At 42.3% G+C, this 25,279-nt stretch overlaps 1 protein-coding gene across 1 annotated transcript in view; it reads right to left on the bottom strand.

Annotated features, from left to right (window-relative positions):
• Positions 1 to 24,505, bottom strand: part of fat3a (FAT atypical cadherin 3a) — a gene marked incomplete at both ends in the record, with an annotated part of 121,436 nt that extends 96,931 nt beyond the window's left edge. Inside the window, 3 exons of the mRNA XM_079246235.1 lie at positions 3,345 to 3,406; positions 10,811 to 11,134; positions 21,199 to 24,505. Coding sequence (XP_079102361.1) covers positions 3,345 to 3,406; positions 10,811 to 11,134; positions 21,199 to 24,505 — 3,693 coding nt within the window. The remainder of the gene's footprint in view (positions 1 to 3,344; positions 3,407 to 10,810; positions 11,135 to 21,198) is intronic.
• Positions 24,506 to 25,279: the final 774 nt, after the last annotated feature.

Raw genomic sequence — 25,279 nt, 5'->3', positions numbered from 1 at the left:
CTCCCCGCTGTCCTCCAGATCAGAGCCTGCTCCCATCATCTCGGCCTCCGGGCCGTATTCCAGACTCAAGCCTGCCCATGTTGTCTTGGACTACGTGTCGTCCTCCTGTGCCAGGCCTTCTGGACTTTACCCAGCACCCCTGGACTTTGCTTTCCCTGGTCCCTCCTCCGGGTCCCCTCATGTCACCTGTCTCTGGACTTTTTTTTTTGGCCATCTGGCGGCTGGCCTTTGAAAGGGGGTACATTCATGGTTTGGACTTTTTTTTGTCGTTTTAGTTCCGGATTTATGTCTGTTCAGTTCCCTTTTGTGTTGTTTCCTGTTTTGCCTGGCTTTCATTCAGTACATCTGGTCTCAATTAGTTCATCCAGTTAACTAACATCCAGGGAGTTTTTTCCTTCCCACTGTCGCCAGTGTGCTTGCTCAGGATGGGAGATGGAGTTGGACCTCCAACTCAATCTGTTGGTTTCCTTATATAGGCTGTTATGAATTGGCCTTCATTATGTTTTCTTCTATGTCTGTAAAGCGTCTTCAGATGGCATTGCTGTGATTTGACGCTATATAAATAAAGTTGAATTGAATTGAATTCAACTCAACTCAACTCAACTTTATTTATAAAGCTCTTTAAAACAACCAGAGTTGAAACAAAGTGCCGTACACAGTCGGCCAAAATAAAAACAGAATAAAACAGTTTAAATGCAAATAACACAATAAAACAACAGGTCATACAAGGAATACAGAATTAAAACAATAAAACAAAACTGAATAAATAGTAAGTAAAACCAGTAATAAAAATAAACTAAAGCACACCGACTGGAAAATGTCTTACGTTGGGTTAAAGGCCAAGGACTCAAAATGGGTTTTAAGATGGGTTTTAAACATGGACAGTGAGGAAGCTTGTCTAATGTGGAGGGGAAGCTCATTCCACAGTTTAGAACTGGCAACAGAAAAAGCTCTGATCCCTCTGAGCTTCCGTTTGGACCTCGGTACGTCCAGGAGCAGCAGGTCATCCTGAAGAACCGGGCAGGAGAGTGAGGGTGGAGGAGCTCAGAGAGGTGAGGAGGGGCCAGAAGTTTAAAGATTTAAAAACAAATAAAAGAATCTTAAAATGAATCCTGTAGGTCCCTGGCAGCCAGTGGAGGGAGGCCAGAATAGGTGTTATGTGCTCTCTCTTACATACTCCAGTTAGGAGGCGTGCAGCTGTGTTTTGCACCTACTGGAGATGTGCGAGGGAGGACTGGCTCACTGCAACATAAAGGTACAGTAATCCAGCCGAGATGTAACAATGACATGGATTACTGTTTCTAAGTGCTGCTGTGCAGGAAAAGGTTAATCTGTGTCTTGTTCCGTTTCCCAGTATTTTTAGCCCTAGGTTTTTGTTCCCACTTGCTGGTTTATTTTGTTAGCTAAATGTGTTAGTTTATGTTTGTTTCTCTTCAGTATAGTTTTTGGATTAAAGCATCTTGATTCTGCATCCCTGGCTCCCATCTCTGCATTTTGCGTCCACACCTCCACTCCATGACAAGGAACAAAGAGATAAAAGGTGATTACCTGGAAAATCCAAAAAGAGGAAAGCAGTAGATTCATCCCTCAGTTAAGACTAGAGATAATGCTACAATAGTACATGATCCCAAATGTACTCACGACATTTTTAAGTACTTTTATGTTGACTTATACTCTTCCCAGGCGGTTGATACTGATAAAATGATTAATATCATAAAGGTTATTGCGTGGCTGTGGGTGGAGACACGGGAGAGTCAAGAAGCAGACATTACCAAACGGGAAGTTTTGAATGCAGTTGGAAAGCTTTAGTGTGGTCAGATGGATTTACAATTTATAAGGCATTTGTATCTAATCTAAAAACACCGGTCATGGAAATGTTCAAGCACTCACTTGAAACACACCAACTACCTAAAAACTTTGGAACAGGCTCTGATGACTGTCCTGGTAAAACTAGGTAGACCGAAACTGTTGTGGGTGTTATTTCTGATGAAAGAAGGGCCCATTGCCCTTCTTTCCTTAGAATATAAGATATTCACCAAGGCTATGGCCACCAGGAATTAACACGCCAGTTGTGCCCTTTCATTAGATGCTCAAAAGGCATTTGACCATTCAGAATGGACCTATCTCTATGCAGTTTTAGAAAAAATAAATTTTTTGTTCAAATTTGATACAAATTTTAAAGATATTATATCACAATGCCTCAGCAATGATTTGAACAAACGTTGACATTTCATCCCTTTTCTGCCTGTCAAGCGGCACTTGCCAGGGATTGGCCCCTGTCCCTGCTCTTCTTTTCGTTGGCAGTCAAGACCCTTGCTATTATATTAGAGCACATCTTGTAATACAGGTCACCATGGTCAAAGACGTGAAGCATGTTATCTTGTTTTATGCAGGTGATATTATGCTGTTTCTGACCAACACTGAAACATCACTCACCGCCCTTTGCACCCTCTTTGAGGAGAAAAGCTTAATCTCTGGGTAGAAGATAGATAAAATGAAAATTTCGGTGATGCCCCTTAATCTGGCTGCCCAAGGGTTATGCAAGGGTAACATGCCCTTTCGCTGAAATCCCTATAAGTTTTGTTATCATTGCCATTACTGGAAATTTGTCCTGGATACTGGATACTGTTGAAGGTAATGTTGGGAGGGAAATCCCGTCCTACCCACGGCTGACACTATTGGGGGGATCTGTCAGTTTTACCAGTTAATATGAGAGCCAACACATCATCAGATTAGCTCTAATTTCAGCTGTCAAGTTTTGATGGGGAGGATTTGTGTCCTTCCTACATAACAGAGCCACTCCTAAGGGTGATGCTCATGGTCAGAGATAACTGACCATGAGCATCACTAGGTTTGGAATCTGGAGCCCATTGTGTTTGCGTACATAAGCTAGAGGGCCAGGCGTAATGTTATGGTACATATGATAAAGAACTAACCATATCCTTGTCTCTGCCTGTTGTCACTTGTGATATATGTGCTTTTTTGTTATTTTGAAATATTAAAAAAAAAAAAAAAAAAAAAAAAAGTTTCTTTTTCAATAAAAAGAAATGCACATAAAACAGAAGAACATGAAGTGTTCAAGATAAACATACAAGTAGGCCTTTTTCATTTGAATGAATCCTGAAAGGGTAATCTCAAAAGCCTCTAGGATTAACCTGTTAAAAAAAAACTAAGGAATAAATAAAAAATATATATATATATTTATAATTGTTTTATTATTATGAAAAAAGAAAAGATGTATTTTTCAAAATTTTCTGTGCTCACAGCTCTGGTGAGTTCCAGAGTTGTGAAGAGGAATCAAGGACGCACAAAATGAGAAAAATGAACATGAGATGTGGATTCACCTCCAAAACATGCTCTGTTTGCTGTTCTCGGTCCAGTTTACGCGATGTTGTAGTGATCAAACCTAAGAGACAAAACAGACAAAGCAACTTCAAACTCAGCAATTTCTCTTTCAAGCACACATGCAGGCAAACACTAAAACCAGGGCTCCAGACTAACTTCTTCCATTGTTTGCACTGGTGCGCCAAACTTTTCAATTTGGGTGCACCGGCTAAAGAGGGCGGCTCTTTAGCGCTGTCCTAGTGGCTCCCTGGAACTTTTCCAAAAATGTTTGAAAATGGAAAAAGATGGGGGAGGAAAATATATTTTTGTTTTGATCTGGTTCTGTAGGAGGACAAACATGACACAAACATTCTTAACGTTTTCCAATTCTGTAAAAATGTGTAGAATAAATATTAAATTTTAACATTTCTGTCAAGGAATATTTGCGTCATAGCCTGCGACACACATAGCCTATCTATCAGCAGGGCAGGATGCCAGGCAGGTGGTGTTGTAAACAAACCGGCGGCTGTGTGATGGGACATGGATCCCAAAGGGAAAAAGAGAAAAATAACCGAGGAGAACAGAGGATTCAACGTTTCTTGGACCGAATCATTTGCATTCATTGCCAATGTGGAAGGATTGCCTGAATGTTTGCTCTGTCGCGAGAAGTTGTCAAATAACAAAAAGAGTAATGTGGAAAGACATTTCCTGGGAAGGTATGCTACATTTGCCAGTTGGGAGTGAGACAAAAAGTGTGATTGCATTTCTTCTGGAGAAATTAGAGAAGCGCAAAAATAGATTTAAGAAGTGAATTGCATCTCCAAACTCCACTACTGCTGCAAGTTTAGTTGCAACCCGGGAGATAATAAAGCGTAGAAAACCGTTCACAGATGGTGACTACATGAAGGAGTCCGTCATCAGCATATCAGGACACGTATTTCCAGACTTCAAAAACAAAACCGAGATCATACAGAAAATCAAAGACATGCCTCGCTCCGCAAAGACAGTGAAGGAAAGGATCATTAAAATGGCAACAACATCACCGATCAGCATTTGCTGACATTAATTCAGCACAAGTTTCCCACTGGGACTTAGGGGTCTGCCGTCCGTATTCCGCACAGATGTTCCTGTTCACTATGCAAGATGACTACGTGGTTATGGTGCACCATGTATTCTTGGCCTGTCAGTATCTTGCACCCTGCTGTGAGGTGTTGGATTGTTTCAGGGGCTCCTTTGCATAGTCTGCAACTGGGATCCTGCCTGGTATGGTAGATCTGGGATCCTGCCTGGTATGGTAGATCTGGGATCCTGCCTGGTCTGGTAGATCTGGGATCCTGCCTGGTGTGTTAGATCTGGGATCCTGCCTGGTCTGGTAGATCTGGGATCCTGCCTGGTCTGGTAGATCTGATCCTGCCTGGTATGGTGGATCTGGGATCCTGCCTGGTCTGGTAGATCTGGGATCCTGCCTGGTGTGGTGGATCTGGAGTCCTGCCTGGTATGGTAGATCTGGGATCCTGCCTGGTGTGGTGGATCTGGAGTCCTGCCTGGTATGGTAGATCTGGGATCCTGCCTGGTCTGGTAGATCTGGGATCCTGCCTGGTATGGTAGATCTGGGATCCTGCCTGGTCTGGTAGATCTGGGATCCTGCCTGGTATGGTAGATCTGGGATCCTGCCTGGTATGGTAGATCTGGAATCCTGCCTGGTCTGGTAGATCTGGGATCCTGCCTGGTATGGTAGATCTGGGATCCTGCCTGGTGTGGTAGATCTGGGATCCTGCCTGGTCTGGTAGATCTGGGATCCTGCCTGGTCTGGTAGATCTGGGATCCTGCCTGGTCTGGTAGATCTGGGATCCTGCCTGGTATGGTAGATCTGGGATCCTGCCTGGTCTGGTAGATCTGGGATCCTGCCTGGTCTGGTAGATCTGGGATCCTGCCTGGTATGGTAGATCTGGGATCCTGCCTGGTATGGTAGATCTGGGATCCTGCCTGGTGTGGTGGATCTGGAGTCCTGCCTGGTATGGTAGATCTGGGATCCTGCCTGGTCTGGTAGATCTGGGATCCTGCCTGGTATGGTAGATCTGGGATCCTGCCTGGTCTGGTAGATCTGGGATCCTGCCTGGTGTGGTGGATCTGGAGTCCTGCCTGGTATGGTAGATCTGGGATCCTGCCTGGTCTGGTAGATCTGGGATCCTGCCTGGTATGGTAGATCTGGGATCCTGCCTGGTCTGGTAGATCTGGGATCCTGCCTGGTATGGTAGATCTGGGATCCTGCCTGGTCTGGTAGATCTGGGATCCTGCCTGGTCTGGTAGATCTGGGATCCTGCCTGGTCTGGTAGATCTGGGATCCTGCCTGGTCTGGTAGATCTGGGATCCTGCCTGGTATGGTAGATCTGGACCTGCTTCTGTGCTGCCATGATTAGTGCCTCTGTGCTGTCTTCAGTCCATCCCTCTCCAGCCACTGATAGGACTTGTTTATATCGGCCACTTTAGTGATCTGCCGGTGGTACATCCCATGCAGGGGCTTTTCCTCCCATGATGGTTCTTCCATCTCGTGTTCCTCCAGATTCCATTGTCTGAGACATTCACTAAGTGCTTCATCCCTTGGTGCCCTCTTCCTGATGTATCATGGAGCTTGGATGTTTCATCTTGTCCCCGGCCCCCTTCTTTCTGCTTAGTGTATAGTCGCTGGACACTGGACTTGGGGTGGAACCCTCCATGCACGGTGAGCAGCTTCTGTGTTCTGACATCCGTGGTCTGAGCTTCCTCCTTTGGCCAGCTTATTATCCCAGCAGGGTATCGGATCACTGGCAGGGCGTAGCTGTTAACTGCCCGGATTTTGTTCTTGCCATTGAGCTGACTTCTCAGTACTTGCCTCAGTCGCTGCAGGTATGTAGCTGTGGCAGCTTTCCTTGTGGCTTCTTCATGGTTGCCATTCGCCTGTGGTATGCCCAGGTACTTGTAGCTTTCCTCTACATCTGTTATCCTGCCCTCTGGGAGTGCAATGCCCTCCGTATGGATTACCTTCCCTCTCTTTGTTATCATCCGCCCACATTTCTCCAGTCCGAATGACATTCCGATGTCCCTGCTGTAGATCCTGGTGATGTGGATCAGTGAGTGGATGTCCCGCTCACTCTTAGCGTACAGCTTGATGTCATCCATGTACAGGAGGTGGCTGATGGTGGTTCCATTCCTGGGTCGGTATCCATGCCCAGTCTTGTTGATTAGTTGGCTGAGGGGGTTCAGGCCTCTACAGAACAGCAGTGGGGACAGGACATCTCCTTGATATATGCCACATTTGATGGAGACTTGTACAATTGGCTTGAAGTTGGCCTCCATGGTGGTCTGCCACAACCTCATTGAGTTTGCAACGAAGGTCCTCATGCTGCTGTTGATCTTGTACAGCTTCAGACATTCCAGGATCCACGTGTGTGTCAACGAGTCGTAGGCTTTCTGGTCGTCAATCCCGGCGGTGCACAGGTTTGTCTGCCTGGATTTGCAGTCTCTGGTGACTGTTCTGTCAACCAGCAGCTGATATGTAGCGCCTCTGGTTCCTCTGCCAATACCTTTCTGTGTCTCTGCCATGTATTGATCCATGTGCCCACTTACCTTAGCTGCTATGATGCCTGACAGGAGCTTCCATGTCGTGGAGAGGCAGGTTATTGGCCGGTAGTTGGATGGGACCGATACCTTGTGGGGGTCTTTCAGTATCAGGACTGTTCGTCCCATGGTTAGCCATTCAGGGTGAGTCCCATCCCTCAGGAGCTGTTCATTTGTGCTGAGAGGCGTTCATGGAGTGAGGTCAACCTCTTTAGCCAGTAGGCATGGATCATATGAGGGCCAGGCGCTGACCAGTTCTTCATACCTGAGACTCTGTGCTGGATATCTGCCACTGTGATGGTAACTGGGTCTTGTTCAGGGAGGGAACTGTGGTCTGCTCTGAGGTCCTTTAACCGCTCTGCTTCACTGTTATGCGATGCCTCCTTCTCCCATATGCCTTTCCAGTATTGTTCTGTCTCCAGCCTTGGTGGGTCAGCTTGTGTAGAATTACCCTGCCACTGGGAGTACACTTTAGCTGGGTTAGTTGAGAGCAGCCACCTTATTCATCTGGTTTCAACTTCTCTTGTGTATGTCTTCATTCGTGCAGCCAATGGTTGGAGTCTTTGTTTGGCAGTTTCCACAGCCTCAGGTATGGACATCTGGCTGTACCTCTCTGGCACCGTCTTCATGGTTGTGTCCTTCTGGAGTTCTGACAGTTGACTAACTTCCCTTCAAGTTGCCTTGATCTTAGTTTCTAACCTCCTCTTCCATGGTTCCTCCTTCTTGCCCTTGATGCTATGTCGGCCACGCTTCTCCAGGATCACGGTTGCTGTACTGTATATCAGCTCATTGGTTTCAGTCATGGTCGTGGTAGGGATTGTACTTATTGCTGCATTCACCTCAGTTAGAAGGCTTTCTGGTGGAACATCACTAGTTCTTCCCAGTGGGTGCCAGGGGTGCCTCACTCTCATCTTAGCTATGATGCTGTCTCTGAGGCATCAAACATCAACATTTCTTCTTCACCAGCGGCACCAGCCGTAAGGTGTGAGACGGTTTCACAGCGTGGAAAACGTACATTTATCCTGGTGGAAGAAAGCTGCGCTGCTCTGTAACCTTTTCAGCACGTGAGATGGTCAAACTCTTCCTGCTTTTTATTTGCTGGTTTATTGTTCACTTTAAAGCTGTTTTATGAAGCATTGTAAGTCGACCTACACCAACTATGATGCATGATGTGAACCGCAACACAGACACTCTGCTCTGAAACTCTGCAGGTGAAATAGGGTGCTGGGCAGAAAGCTTGGTGTACCTGCTCCGCAGCTCTTCCACAACACGTCCGGGTCCAGTGGATTCCCGGGGTAAGGCGGCCGTTCCCCCAAAGAAGAATTAGTGCTGGTTTGATGCTGGTGCTAGAGCCAGTGCTAAGCTCTGGTTTTGGTTTCAACTAAAAGAGCCTGGTGTGTGCTGAAATATTACATCATCCAACACATTTTGGATTGACTTTCACAGATAAACAAGTCGTCTGTTAATGACTGTCTGTCAATGTATATCAATCAAACACAGAGAACAGCAACAATGTGGAGAAAGGTAAATATTTATAGTCAGTTTATGTTGTTGCAGTCGTTCTTAGCTACAACATGCAGTTCAACATAGCATTGCCTGAAGACATTGAGCCTGAAGACATTAACTTTCTAAGCACACGTAGTCACATTAATGTATGTTTTCTCAGATGGTATTAACACGGATTGGGATGTGGAGGTCACGGTCATCTGAGCACATCCACGGTCAAGATACTGGTGTTACTCCAGTTTCAAATTTCACCCCACAGCAGTTGAAGCAAAACTTGTATTTTTCCAATACCTTTGTAATCAGAGCAAGGCCATCCTTTTGAAAGAGGAGTGGGCCAGGGACTGTGTTTAACTGTGTCCAGGATTTTTGTAATGCTGTTGTGAAGTGCTCCTTTTGCAGCACATCATAACTCCTGATGCCACATGAGTATTAGATATATCTACATTTTTAATAACCGGCATTGGGGTAACCAGAAAGATGGGATTTCAGCTGGTTGCAATCAAGCAGAGTGGACTGTGTCAACTCCAGGCAGCAGCCATTGCACCGGCCCACATGGGATTAAGATCACAAAGGGTAAAAACCTGTGAGTCCACCTGCAGGAGTCCACAGAGGAAAGCCACAATACAATCCTACATACAATACTACTACAATACTACAAACCTGTTCCTGTACAGACACAGACGTGTTTCCCATAGACAAAAACTTGTCCTGTCTTATGAAATAAGGCAAGTTATGAAATAAGACAGGATACTTAAGCATTAAAAACAGCTGTTTTTTTTATTTTGCTGCTGGTGAGTCGTAAGTACACATTAGAACCGCAACTCCTGTGTTGACCTCATGAGTAATGGGTGCAACATAATCAGCAGGTATATGTATATGTAATCAATAATATACATAAAAAGGATCATGCAGACTGAGGCAGCAGCCATGAAGCGGCGCAACTTTCCATGCAGAATGAGGAAAAGATTACACGATGGAGGATGGTAAAAAAAAGAAAAACCTCATGGCGTCACATAAATTACTCAATAAATTTCTAACTTCTTTTTATTTTTCAAGTATTTATGGGATTTTACTGAACAGCATTTATCAGTCGCGCTCCTCCATACGCAGGCTGGTCACAACACTTTGCCGCCACTACTGTGGTTATTAAACAAGTTGTTTTTGGGTTATTTTACTCTTTACCTAAATCACAGACATCACAATGTCTGCTTGAGTGAATTTATGTGTTGTTTCTCTTTTCGCGTGTTTGTCATCATAACCATGAAATAACACTGATCAGTTGCTCATTTAAGCACAGATTACGATTCATGAGGTGCTTTGCATCGACCATTTATGGCAGAACGTGGGCGTGTCGAGGACAGAACACGAGGGGGAACCTTGTATGCAAACGTTGAGGTGCAGGTGGGATTTATAAAGTCAAAACTGCTTGTAGGTGTGCTGCACATGGTTTTATACATCTGGATTATGCCATTTCCAGCTTTCGACCATACTCACACTTTCAGTATATAACTTATGCAATGTTTTATAAATGAGACCCCAGGAACGCAGCACACCTTTTACTGCTTTTCCATAGAGACTAAACAGAACTTAAATGCTACTAGACTCCCACACACCTTCACAGAAAGCACCACATGTGAAATACAAATCCAGGTGGCACAAGGACTACTTTATGCCATAGACCTTAATATCATCAAATAAAGGGTGCAATCGCTCCCTATACCAGCACTGTTATCAAATTTAGTTATTCAAAGTAATATGTTTTTGTTACTGGCACAGATACTGAATCTCTTCATACATGGCTGTTAATGGGATTTTTTTTTTTTTTTTTTTTTTTTTTTTTTTTTGACTTTACTCCAGTTACGTTCCAACATTTGTTGCTGGAGTTGGTCGATAAATGCAGCCCTGATAAAGTAGTTTTAAAACTAAATGATAATCTTTGTCATTTCAAATTATTGGTCACGTCTGTTTGAAAAGAAAGTGTATCCTTTTATTTAAAGAGGAGACGCTGTGTCTTGTACTGCTTGTGCTTTTACTCCTCACCACTAGGTGGTGTTGTACATATCTGCGTGTGTGATTTCTAACATTCAAGGTGAAGTAGTTTGCTAAATGTATGCCTGTGGTACATTAAATGTTACTGCCACTTCTGAGATACACCTGGGGTAAAACTTCTGTTTAACATTTAAGTCCTGTGTGTTCGAAACCACATCGTGATAACATACTAACAGTTTTATCTGGCTCCAATCTTATCATCTTTAGATACACAAAATGAATGCTGTGTTTGTTGTTTTTCTGTATTTCTAAAAGGAGCACCTCACCAATATTTTTCCAGACTACAGTTTGTTGTGTTAAAGGTTTTGTAAGTCACATCTTCATGAATACTCACCAGTGTGGGGGTGAATAATGAAGAAATTCTGTGGGTTTCCACTAACAATACGGTAGCTGAACCAGTCATTGGCGGTAGCAGGTGAGGTATCAGGATCTTGGGCCTGGATATGGATTACTGAAACATCTTGTGGTGAATTCTCAGACACGGAGGGCCGGTACAGCGGCTTGGAGGTTAGGGGAGCATTGTCGTTAACATCATCCACCTGAATAAACACCTCAATACTGGTGAACTGAGGAATCACACCACGGTCGCTGGCATACACCGTGAGCCAATAAGAATCCTTGGTCTCCCTGTCCAACATATCCGTGGTGTAGATCACCCCTGCAAGATACAGACAAACAGTAAATAAAAAGATATTAATAGACACTATATTAAAGAGTAATGTGAGAAAAGCTTTTTTCTGCTTTTGCAGATAAAATTATAACCACAACTCCAAAAAGCTGTGATGCTGTGTGCAGTGAAAATAAAAAGAAAATGTCAGCAATTTGCAAATCTCATTCATTCATTCGTTCATTATTCGAACCAATTAGTCTGCTTAAGGGTCGCTTGAAGCTGGAGCCTATCCCAGCAGTCATTGGGCAAAAGGCAGGGTACACCCTGGACAGGTCGCCAGTCCATTGCAGGGCCACACAGAGACACACAACCACTCACTCCTAGGGGCAATTTAGAGTAACCAATGAACCTAACATGCATGTCTTTGGAAGGAAGCCGGAGAACCCAGACAGAACAGAGGATTGAACCAGCAACCTGCTGTGAGGCCACGGTGCTAACCACTGTGCCACCCTGCAGCCCTTTGCAGATCTCATCAACTGAAATTTGATTTACAATGTAACATGGAAAACGTGACAAATGTTAGAAGCTACATACTGTACCTATTCATTTTTAGAAGTTAGAGGATCATTTGAATGTTATTTTATTTGGTTTTATGTTGGTTTGATTGGTTTTTATTCTTGTGGAATAAGTTTTCCAACTTGAAATTGATTACGTTCGGGCGCAGAAGGCAGTGCAAAGGCCTTTTTTTTAATCAGGGTCCACAACAACAACAAACCGATACTACCATTTCTGGTTTTAGCATACCCACTTCCAGGGTGCTTCCAGGAACCGCTCACATAGGAGGAATGGCGCTGCATGTGGGGGCTGGCAGGACTTCTGGTTAAATGCATGTTTGTACAGCTGAGTGACTGTGGAGAGGCCAGGGGCCTCATTTATCAAACTGTGCATAGCAACGATGACTACAGGTGGCGTACGTAGGGAAAACAGGAAATGCAGTGCAAAAAAACTTCCCGATTTATAAAGCAGCATGTCCCACGCCTGTTTTGCTTTATAAATCCAGATCAACACTAAATTTAGCGCACTCTCAAGCGAGAGCTGGTGATCACGACCAGATGACGCCAACAGGACCACGTCATCCGCAAAAAGCTGAAACCCAATCTTGAGGCCAAGCTGGACGTGAGGAGGGATGCTTGTGACAAAAAGTCTGGAGGAAGTGGCCTTCTTCTTGGATTTTCTGTTTAGCCTGCCCTTTGGTTAGAGAGTGATACCCTGAAATAGGCTAACCGTAAGCACCAGCAGACAAGGGAAGGCATGCCAGAAGCCTGAAGTGAACAGAGGAGTAAAGTCTGAAACAATATCCTCTGGAGACAAAAGTGTGAAAGACATGCTGAAAGATGCCTTGGGATGTATCGACAGCTGTGGGAACACTTAGAAAGGGAATTAGTTGCAGGCTTTTGAAAATTGATCCACCACCACCAAAATACAGGTTTTACCTTGTGGCATAGGAAGATCGGTAAGGAAGTCCACTCCAACGTGGGACCAGGGTCTTTAAGAGATCGGCAGGAGTTGTAGTTTACCCTCTGGGAGGTGCCAGGGACCTTAGCCTGGCGCGTGCTGTACATCCAATGGTAAATTGTTGTACATGGGCAGATATTTCTGGCCAACAATGGCAAGGCTGTAACAGGGCAAGTGTGGCTTGTATACCCAGACTCACATAGGCTGACTCCATCAGGAAGATACAGAGATCCAGGGGAACAAAGATGCATCCCAGTGGAGTCTCCAAAGGTGCACGTATCCAATCATTTATCCCAGCATAATGTTTATGTTAACAGATCAGAAGCACTGTTTTTATCTGAGGAAACACTGGAGAGTTTTGTCCTGGTTGATGCAAAGATGCCTGGTCGAGTTTTCTCCCAGCTAAACCCAACAACCTTCCTTTTAGTTAGACCCCATTCCCACATCACATTTAAATACATTTCATGGTTTCTTTAAATGTGAGCTTTTAGACATAGTAAGCTACTCTCTTCAAACAGGGGTCTTTCCATTTGCCGGCAAAACGGCGTTGGTGAGGCCCCTTCTGAAGAAGACTGGTTTAGATCCAAACATTGCTGATAATTACAGGACTGTATCCAACTTACCGTTTTTGTAAAGTCATTAAAAAAAATTATTTTCATTCAGCTATATGACTTTCAGAATAAACATAGAAAAGATATCAATCTGGTTTCATTTGGAACCACAGTATAGAGGCGCCCTATTAAAGATTGTTAATGACCTCAAGTGTAACTTGGACTCACAGAGATTTCTGTTCTCGTTTTACTGGATCTTAGTGTTGCATTTGATACAATAGATCACCAGATTTTATTGAACAGACTCAGAACGTGGTGGGCCTCTCAGGTACTGCTCTCAAGTGTTTTTTTTCCTACCTCTCAGATCAACAAATTTTCATAAGTATGGATACAAGCTCCTCAGGAACCTATGAAATAATATGTGGGGTTCCCCAGGGATCAATTTTTGGCCCGGTACTTTTTTAATCTGTACATGTTACCACTTGGGGACGTCATCAGGATACACGACGTCGCTTTTCACAGCTATGCTGATGGTACACAGCTTTACATCGCTGTGTTTCCTGATGACTTAGAGCCACTTAATGTTAATTTAAACTGTATTTAGGATATAGTCATGGATGGCAGAGAGGACAAAACTGAAATTTGAATTACTTACTGAAGGCAAGTGAAAGATCTTTTTATCAAAATCACAAAAATTTAATCCCTCCCAGTTTTTGAGAAATCTGGGTGTTCTTCTTGACCCTGAGCTGGATTTGATTCCACACATCAAAAATGTAACAAAAACAGGATTTTATCATCAAAAAAACCATTACCAGAGTCGCCCATTTCTCTCTCCTGCCAGCACAGAGGTACTGATGCTTTTATTTCTCGTAGAAGAGATTACTCTAACTTCCTGCTCTCTGGTCTTCCTGAAAAGTCCATTTCGAGCCTACAATTACTTCAGAACTCAGAAGCATGAGTTCTGACGAGGACCAGAAGTCGGGAACGCATTACAGCAGTTTTAAAATTGCTGCATCGGCTTCCTGTGCATTTCAGGATTGATTTTAAAGGATCCATCACCCGGAAATTGCACTTTTTCAAGTTAAAACGTGTATCGGCATTGACCAGAAGTGATAACATCCCTTTCTTTTAAAGACAGTCGAGTTTTGCTGTCTGGGCGCTTTGTTTGCAGCAAAACTGTCCACAAGGCTGAAGTCTTTCAAACGCATTTTTTTAAAAAAATTTCCTTCTAGTATTTTGTCATCCCAGGGAGCTAATTGCCTAAACCCATCCCTCTTCTACACCTAAATACACCTGCTGGGCCTGACTCAGTCGCCATTATCAACAAGCTGTGAGAACATGTGGAAACCCCATGTCCACTGCTTGGTTGTCAGTTGCCAAAACCAACACTGGAATGTTTTTTCTCTCCCTCCATCAGGGACCAAACTACCAGGGACAGATGGATTACATTATTTTTTGCTGATAATGCACCTACATCTCTGCCGGCTGCGGCCTGCTTGTGCATTTTGCAAACATTTGGAAAAATCCAGGTGAATACGGCATCAACCCTGCTGCTGCTGGAAAGAGGGGTATTTGCAACTTTAAGCAGCTCACCATCAATGCAGTCGGTAAGTTTTGCTGCTGATATAAAGTTATTTTTTTGCCGTGACTGAGACGTGACTTAACCTGATGCAGATAATGCTAAGGGGAAAAGCCTAAAGGTTTACCCTCCTGTTGTGTACAAATGAGCCCCATGTTTTATTTTCTTATATCTATCTTAAAAAAAAACATGTAAAAGATATTTCTTATTTTTAATGCCTGCTACCACACAGTAGGTACAGTATTCATGATGGTTGGTTTGTCATGATGCTGGTGTTTTCTTCCAACCACGACATGGCAGTTGTTATTGATTTTAAGGTGCCTAGGCTATGGTACCAATACAGATGCGTATCTGTACTGGTACCATAGCCTAGGCACCTTAAAATCAAAACTCTTGACGTTGGGCAAGTCAATCTCTGTCTGTAAAATCAAATTCAACACAATGTTCAGAGCCAAAGTCAGTCAGTTTATCAATACAGTCACAAAGAATTCAATTATATCTAACTACCATCAGAACTGGGTTTCGAAAGGAGATTGAGATTAGCTGCTCACCTAAGAGCATTGAACTTCCAGTCTACAATGAACACCTCACTCTATGTATACAACCACATTTATTTTGAAGTAAAAACAACAAAAAGAGTCTTTCATGTGAGAACAAAGAATTGTCCTTGATCTTTTTGCATTTCTTTTTCCCTAAAACAAAAAATACCTGAGCTCCAAAAAAATAAAGTGAAATGCTGGGGCCCTTAAATTTTTTCCTACCACTTCCTTGGAACAGATGCTTAAAAGCAACATCCAGCCAGTTGTAGAATCTACTTGTGGTGATTACTTCTGGCAGGGCAGAATGGCTCAGTGAAGTTATCTGATGAGGATTGTCGTGCAGAAATTTATCTCACAGAACCAAATAATCAAGAGCAAGGGGAGAAGACAAACCAATCTGTACATGAGTGTGCAGAAGAGTTAACTTACTTACACGCTTCACTATTAAACAAATTTAGTCACTCAACAACAGAAAAATCCATATAAAACAAAAGAAATTCACCGAGAAATTTTACAAGAACAAATAGTGCTGATGGAATGCAACCAGAACATTAATACAATTTAAGTAAAAAAAAAAAAAAAAAAGAGACCTTACCGACACACATTCTGTGGTCAAAGTTGCATATGCCGCCATTTTAACGACAGCCAGGCCGACTTAAACACTAACAATAAGGCAGTTGTCTTGCTAATCACATTACATCTACACATTCTGCACAATTTTTAATCACCACCACCACCTCAGGTAAACCCCCCGTCACACTCCTCTCCAATGACTGATAATTGGAGACTCAGTCGTGAGAAATGTAAGATTGCGCTCCATAGTTAGAAACATGGCAATAGATACTCCGGGGATCATAGTCAATACATTCCAGGTTCCAGAGCAGGCAACACTGAATCTTACTTAAAACTGCTGGCTAAAGATAAACGTAAATACAAATACAAGATTATTATTCATGTTGGGGTAAATGACACCCGGTTACGCCAATCAGAGATCACCAAAGTAAATGTTGCCTCAGTGTGTGACTTTGCTAAAACCATGTCAGACTCTGTGGTTTTCTCCAGACCCCTGCCAGACCTGACCAGCGATGACATGTTTAGCCGTTTGTCATCCTTTAACCGCTGGCTGTCTAGGTGGTGCCCAGAACAAAATGTGGGCTTTATAGATAACTGGAAAAGCCTCTGGGGAAAACCTGGTCTTATTAGGAGAGACGGGATTCATCCCACAGTGGATGGAGCAGCTCTCATTTCTAGGAACATGGATCATTTTATTAGTCAGTTAAACCCATGACTGTTCAGGACTGAGACTAGGAAGCAGAGTTGTAGTCTCACATGCTCTTCTGTAATCTCACCCTATCGCCACCCTCCCCCAAAACCCAGAATGATGGTATCTGATGATGGTAAGTTATTGTTCTGGGGGATTTTAACATTCATCTTGATGATGAACATGACAGTTTAACCATTGCCTTTAACTCTATATTAAGTTCAATTGGATTTTCCCAAAATGTCCACAGACCGACTCATTCTCATCGTCACACTCTGGATCTTCTTCTGACATGTGGCATCAAAAGTGACCAACTAACAGTTTTTCCTCATAACCCTGTTCTGTCTGATCATTTTTTAATAACTTTTGAGTTTACTTTACTTGACTACACAAGGGCTGAGAAGAAAATTCATTCTAGTCGATGTTTGTCAGATAGTGTTGTTAACAAATTTAAGAAGTCTATTTCAGCAGTATTTCCTCCAACACCATGTGTTAACCTGACAGGAAACACCCATCCGAGCTTTACTCGGAGGGGGGGGGGGGGGAGGGGGGGGGGGGTGCTGGTCGGCTGCACGGGTGAAGGGGAGAAATAAGGGGGGACATAATTCAGGTAAGTGGGTGGGCAATGAATGCGGATGAGGATGGCCGGTGCACTGGGGTGTGGCCTGGCTGCCACTTGGTGGCAGTCTGGGTTTCCTGGCTCTCAATTGGAGTGGGCTGGGCCCTCTGCTTGCGGACTTTGGGGGTTGCCTTCGGGCTCTTGGGGCCCTGGGTGGCCGTTGCCCGGCCGGGCTTTGCCAGTCCGGGCCTGCTTGGGCCTGTTCCCCCTGACCGTGGGGGGCTCTGCTGGGGCCCCTCCTCTGCCACCTCCTGGCTGGATGCATGGCTGGGTCTGGAGCAGGGTGGTTGGTATCTGTGCTTGGGGACGGCTGCTGGCTGCCCGGGCCTCGGGGTTCTCCTGGCTTTCCTCTTGCCTTTGTGTGGGAGACGTCACGTTGTCTGTATATTGCAGTGTGTGAAATAGAAATAGTGCTTTTAATATTCTATGTTGTATATTTTGGTGTGAAAACCTGTTTTATTACATTTTTTTTTCCAAGTATGCAAAGCACTTTGTGTTGCCTTTTACATGAAAGTTCTTTGTAAAGTTTGATTTCATTTATTGGTATTACAATATTTTGATGACTCGTAAACTGCAGCTATATACACCAACAATCTATTCGTGTGATGATCTGACATTTTTTAAACTTATATTTGCAGAGTTTAGTCCAGCACATCTCATGCCATGCGCAGCACCAGCGCTCTACAGGTAGATGTTGGCTGATAGACTGACCCGGCAATGCAGGCAACAACTGGAACACAGCTGTCATAGAGGACTTTCCACCCTCACTTCAGAAGTACAGGTTTGTCGTCTTTTTCTAACATTTTACAGACAGAAAATGATAATTAATCAAACGCATATACATTCCTAATGGAAACTAAGAGGCACTTTTATTGCTTGTTTTGATGTCAGTATATGGTTCTGTGTAGAAAAGGAACCCAGGTGACAGCAGTGAAGATGATGTAGGAGTCTACACATTTAATACCGTGGTTCCAGCATTCCCTGCTCCTAACAGCCATCCCTGAAGAAGCCTCAACTCAGTCTGGAGGAAGATGAAGACTTCTTTGGAGGCTCACCAGACCACCAGACGCCACATTTAACCACATTTAACCACATTTAACCCAGAAAACTCAGCTACTGTGCTCACAGAATCAATAACAAAATTAAAAATATTTTAATTTTATTACATTAAAAATGAGCATTGATTTTTATTTCTGTACATTAATAAAGACATTTTGTTTTAATGAGCTTTTATTTTTACATTTTATATTCAGAACTCAGATGCAGAAATGTGTACATGGTAAAGTTATGTATTTTCTTTAATTCAATTATTTTTGTCCTAAATGACTGCAGTAAAGTTACTATTTGTTATATAAAATGGTAAGATATATATATATATATATATATATATATATATATATATATATATATATATATATATATATATATATATATATATATATATATATATAAAATCACCTTTATAATATAATCACCTTTTACAGTTATTTGCCTTTTATTTCTGAATGTTTGGGTATAGAAGAGAAACTTCCCTCTCATTTCCTCCAATAGGTAAATGTACACAATCCTGCTTATAAATGTTTCTTGCATTTTGCAATGAAAAAGGATTTAAACAGACAGGTTCCATGCCAGAATGTTGGATCAGACACGGGGGAGTTTGAAGCTTCATCCTTCCTTCTGAACACCTAAGAAATGAAAAACAGACATTTTATTTTCTAAACACAGAAATAAGTAATATCTTGTTCTCTTTCTATTAGCAAAATTCCTACATGTGCAGCTTAACAGAGACGATAATTCGAACATAAAAGATGGCAGGTGATGCTGCATATATAAAACACGGGTCTACATAGGTCAGCAAGAAGTCTCATCACGATGTTGCAGCCAAACCGTGATGCTTTATATAACCGTGATGCTTGGACAGCTATGAAGTTAATATCTTATATAAACAAGATATTAACTTCATAGCTGTCTAAGGTGTACCCTGCCTTTCACCCGAAGACTGCTGGGATAGGCTCCAGCTTCCCTGCGACCCAGGATTGGACTGAGCGGTTAGGATAATAAATGAATGAATGAATTTAACTTCATGTTATTTATCTGTACAGTGACACAGCCGCACGGCAGCTAAATCAACCACAGATCTGTCATGTAGAAATCAGCACATTTTCCAGACTCCTGGCTAAATCATCTAAATAGGCGAATTAATTAAGATAAACACTGACGGTAAATAAAACCTGAAGTAAATACGCTGCTTTGTGCAGTTGTTAAAATGTGTGTGTGCTTATCTGGCTGCCAGTGAATTCAGTGTGGTGTGTGTGTGTAAGTTTGGTAGGGAAATATGATGCAGCGTCAACATTACCTTATTTTTTACATCTCTAAATCCATATTTTTTAGAAAATACATTCATAGTTTTAAAATGGTCCAAAACAGAATAAAAGTAAGATGTATTAACATGAACGACTTGCCTCGTTGTCAACATGCTATCTGACTTTACAGCAAGGTGAGCAGACATTAAAATGAGGACTTTACCATTCAGAGACAGTTTGTTGTAAATGTGCTCCTTCCACCATCTCTGTATCTTCACTCTCAGGCTCAGAGTCCGCTTCAAACATAAATGCTGAATTCAGAAAGCTGCTGCTGTCGAGTCAGCTGCTATCACTAGCTGCTGTTTGTAGCATCGGATGTACTGGCCCCGCCCCCTGTCCGGCGCTGGACTTCCAGTGACCAATCAGCGCGCACTTCATTAACATTATTTAAACTTACATCTGTGTTTATCAAAATTTCCCATGAAATTTCACGAGAGAAGTTTTATTATGAATAAAGGGTCAAATCAAACACTTTTTAAACATTTTTTGGTTTAATAAGTTTTTAAACAATTATTTAAACCATGTAAAGGACAGTGGAGACATGAAAAGACCAGGTTATGGCTCCTTGAAGATTCGTTTAGTTGTTTATAAATGTCTTAATGGTCTTGGGCCTTTTTATTTATCTGACATTCTTTTAAAATATGAACCCTTGTGAACCCTGAGGTCCACTGGTACCGGACTTTTAGTTATTCCTCAGGGAAGAACTAAAATACATGGTGAGGCCTCTTTCCATTATTATGATCCTCAACTATGGAACAGCCTGCCAGAGATACTCAGGGCCACAGGAGACTAGAGATGCTGTTAAAAAAAAAGGCTCAAGACCCAACTTTTTAGCTTAGCATTGAACTGAATTTTAGTGGTTCTTAGTTTTTATTTATTTTTATTTTACTTATTTATTTGTTTTAATTTTCTGTCTTTTAACCTCGTCTTTTTACACATTGTTTTTATGAAGTCCTTTGTATGTATTGCTGCTCTTATTTGTTTTTATCATTTCTTGAGATTTTTAACTAACCAATATTTTCCTTAAGGGGATCCTTCATGCTGGGGGTCCTACCTGTTTGCTCTGGAGGCAGCCCCAATGAGCATAGGGGGACTAGCTCCTGTCATGGCTGGATCCAAAAGATAGTTTCCTCACATCAGTATCAAGTCAGATATTAATATCAATAATTTTATCTTTTGTTCTGCTTGTTTATTTGTTATCTATCTTCAGTTAAAGCCACAGTGGTTAGGGAGTCATGTTGGTGGTGGTGAGGTGGGGGTAAGAGTGGGGGGTTGTTGTCTGTCCTTGTGTGCATTTGACTGCGTGAAAGAGAAGCTGAGACTGTTTATAATTATGTTTTGCTATGTTTTAGCTGCATAACTTGGTTTTATCATGTAAAAGCACTTTAAGTTGCCTCTGGTATAAAATGCACTTTACAAATAAAGTTTGATTTGATTTAATTAAATCCTACATTTGTTTTAGTTTCTACATAAAATAGAGCTGGTCAGAAAAAGCTGAAAATGATAATTTTTGTAATTAAAACTGTTAAAGTTTAATTTAATCACTAAATCAAAAGTTTTAATTGCCTTTTTCAAACATTATTCAACTTTTCTGAAAATGAGATTTGTGAAAATTCATCCACCATGTTAATATCTTAGTGACAATCAATTGTAAGCATGACAGAATATTTTCAGAGAAAACTCACCTGTTTCTTCATCAATGGAAAACCGTCCAAGCCCACTCCCATCACGAAGAGAATAATGGATTTCTCCATCTCTGCCAGAATCGTCATCATTTGCGCTAACTTGGAGTAAAGTAGTTCCAATGCGTGCATTCTCTTTAACCAATCCTTTTAAGGCAAAGTGAGAAAAGTATGGAGGGTAGAGGTTTTCATTCACGTCTATGACTTCCAACTCCACAAACGTGACAGAGAGAAGAGAAACAGGCCTTCCTTTGTCTTTGGCTTTCACCGTGAGGTTATAGAACTGTTTAGTCTCATAGTCAAGTTCCTTGGTCAGACGGATAGCTCCGCTGATCCGGTCTAACTCAAACCATCCATTGTGGTCATTGACCAGAGAGTACCGGACCTGACCTCCCATCCCTAGGTCTGGGTCCTGGGTTTCTAACCAAGCCACCACACTTCCAACTGGAAGATCCTCCAGAGCCCTGGCTTTATACACACTTGGAATAAATAAAGGAGGACAATCATTTACATCCTCCAATGTAACCTTCAGTGTGGTCACAGTGAACTTTGAAATCCCTCTATCTGCCCTATCCCGAGCCTCAATCTTCAGGTTAAAAGAAGGTGATAACTCCCTGTCTAGTTGCCCGGCAACATACACAATACCATTAGTGGAGTTAATGTCAAACTGGGTGGTGCTTGTCAAAAAAGAGTACACAATCTCTCCACTGGTTCCAAGATCTTTGTCAGTTGCCTCAACCTGTATGATGTCTGTACCAATGGCAATGTTTTCAGGTATGACTACGCTGTAGCCTTCTTGCAAAAACTGGGGCTCATTATCATTTGTATCCTCTATGTGAACAGTAAGCAGGCGCCATGCCATTTTCTGGGGCACACCAAGGTCATAGATAGTCACATTGAGAAGATAGCGATCCCTCCTTTCCCTGTCCATGGGTAGAAAAACACTGATGAGACCATTTAGTGTTTCAATGGTAAAACAACTATCAGTGTTTCCATCTGAAATAGAGTACAAAATATGCCCATTAAAACCTGTGTCCCCATCATAAGCATCCACCTTGAAAACACTTGAGCCAATCTTTAGGTCTTCCTTCACAGCAATGTCTGTGGGAAATGTTTTCTCAAACTGAGGTGTTTGTCTATTGACAGAGAAAAAGTCAATAAAACCTTCCTCGAGTTTAAGTTTCATACTAGCTTTGGATTTTTTGAGTAACTTCTCTGCTAGTTTTAGGGCCACCCTTGTTTCTTTACATGTAAACTGCTTGGGAGGAGATTTTTCATGAACAACAGAGATATTAACAAACATGGCATCAGAAAAGCTCTCACCATCTGTGGCAGTTATTTTCAAAGTAAAGACACTATTCTTTGGACTTGACGTGGCAAGAGAATGTCGCAGTGTAAGGACCCCTGAATCAGGGTTGAGGTCAAAAAGTCCCTGCTCATTTCCTGAAATTATCTTATATTTTACAAGCTCTAACTCATCTATATCAATTGCAGACATTGTAGAAATAATTTCCCCTGTTGGGAAATCTGTGGAAATGACTCCCTGGCATGCTACTTTTTCAAATATTGGCTGGTTATCATTCACATTTTCCAAGTGGATTGTTACATTTACTTCACTCTCTCGTCTGTAAGGTGACCCCCAGTCTGAAGCTCTGACAGCAAACACAAAGACTTCTGGTGAGGATTCAAAATCCAAGTCTGTAGTGGTGCTGATAACGCCAGAAAACTGATTAATCTTAAACGGTAATGGGTGAATGCTGGATATGCTATAAGTTATATATCCATTTTCACCTTTATCTTTATCCTCTGCAGATACTGTTATTATGTTGGTCCCAACGGGTATACTTTCATTGACAAAAACTTCATAATAAGTCTGGGCAAATATTGGCATATTATCATTAGCATCTTCAATGGTTACCTGCACTTTAACACGGCGATCACTTGCTGTTTCCAGTACCTCTAAATGAAAGACATCCTGGGACACCTGAGTAAACCAGTGAGTTGTGGAGATTGCACCTGTTAAGGTATTCATTTTAAAAAAAGCTGAATCTGCGCAAGGTATTAGGATATATTCCACATCATTAGGTTCTGGTCTTATTTTAGTAGCACCAACAATTGTGCCTGGTGGTGAAAATTCATCTAACCTAAATTCATACAACTCCTGCTCAAAGTGAACTTCCTTATTCAGCCGTTTACTTAACGGAATGTGGATGACCTTTTCAGCAGATAACTTCTGTGGGGTTCCTTTATCTTTAGCCTGCAAGGTTAAATTACAGCCATCAGGAAAATTCCCCCAACCTAATGTCTCAAAAGCTTTGAGAACAAATTCACCTTCTCCATATTTTTCTACAAAAAACTGTCCTGAGGGATTCCCACCCACAATTGTGACTGAATCAATTTCTCCGTTTATGCCATCATCTAGGTCTTCAATAGTGACCATGGCATAAATAGGGTTGTTATTCATCCTGAAGGATCTGAGGGGGACTATATTCATGACTGGTGCATGTTCATTTACACGCTCTACATGTACGAAAAGCTTGGCTGTGCTGCTAACCCCATTGTTTCCATACAGCTTCATGCCGCGGTCCACTGCCAGGATTTCTAAGTCATACCGGTTCTGCTCATCGACATTAAGCTTTCCACTCAGATAAACTACTCCACTAGTCGGGTGTACTGCAAACAGATCCATTTTCTCTTTAAAAAAGAAGTAAAACTCTCCATTGGAGCCAATATCTGCATCTGTGGCAGTTACTTGTGCTATGCTTGTCCTGAGAGGGGTGCTCTCTGCGACAGTGACAGAGTATGTAGTAGGTGAAAACAAAGGTCGAAGGTCATTCATATCCAAGACCTGGATGCTGACTTTAGTCCAGGTATCCAGAAGGAAATCTCCCTTGACGTATGCTTTCACTGTCAATACATAATTATCTTTAATCTCTCGATTTAAGATGGCTGCATTGCCCCCTTTGGTCCTTATGCGCAAGAAGCAGAAGTCACCAAGCACATACTCCTCTGCCTTGAAAAACCCTTCTTCATCCCCTGAGGTGATTCTGTATCGAATATCCCAGGAACGCTTGTCCAGGTAAATACCCATTTTAATTTTGCTGTTGGCATAGGTCCGTGCTGCTGAGTTTTCATATATCGTAGTGTGGTAGACAGGGTGAGTGAACTGGAAGTTGGATCCATCATTCTGAGCTTCATGAATGTTCTGACCGGAGCAGGAAGTCAGCTTGGAAATCAGGTAACACAGCAGAAGACTCAGGCCAAGGAGATGGGCTTGCATGCCTGTCCATTTGCCCATATTCAGATCCATCCCATTATAACTCCATCCTGTAAATGACAAAGAAAGAGGAAAACAGGGAGACGCTTGATCACAGAGGTTCATATAGCAACATGGCATGCAACATATAAACAATTGTATTTAAAAAAGAATTATCCATTTGGAGAGCAGTTGAGATTTGAAAAGTAAAATAAAGAAATGCAGCTTCTTCACTCAGTTTTACATAAAACTGCATTCACTTTGGTTTTGTGATTATTTGGTTTACGAAACAACAAGTCAAACGTCTCCCGTCTACCTTCACTCCTCCATCCAGAGCTACACTCCCTCTCCACAGCTACGCTCCACCAGTGGAGGATGCCTAGCGTTACCATGACGACGTGGGACAAAACCACCAGCAGACTCTTATTCTCTGCTGTTCCACGATGGTGGAACGACCTGCCGACCGCTCCGACTCAGCTGCAACAAGTTTTACTGTATTTATCAGAGGAATTGGAGAACTTAGCCCAGGTCTCTGAAGGAAATATTTTGATACTCATTCTTTGTATTTTAACACAGGTAATATTGTGTGGTGGGAAGAAAAAAACAAAATAATAATAATAATAATAATAATAATAATAAAGGCTGTAGCACTACATGTCAACACCTGCATTCAACTAGTCCAGCGCCTTCCTACCATGTCCTCTACTGTCTGATTCCCTGCTCGCGTTGTTTTCACTCAGATGTAAGTCGCTTTGGAAAAAGCATCTAAATAACTGTAGATTAGAATAGAATAGAATAGAATAGAATAGAATAGAATAGAATAGAATA

The sequence above is a fragment of the Telmatherina bonti genome (genome assembly GCF_933228915.1).
Source record: "Telmatherina bonti genome assembly, chromosome: 9".
Classification (NCBI taxonomy): Eukaryota; Metazoa; Chordata; class Actinopteri; order Atheriniformes; family Telmatherinidae; genus Telmatherina; species Telmatherina bonti.
Note: the sequence above shows the minus strand (reverse complement) of the source record. Positions and strands in the feature narration are given on the sequence as shown.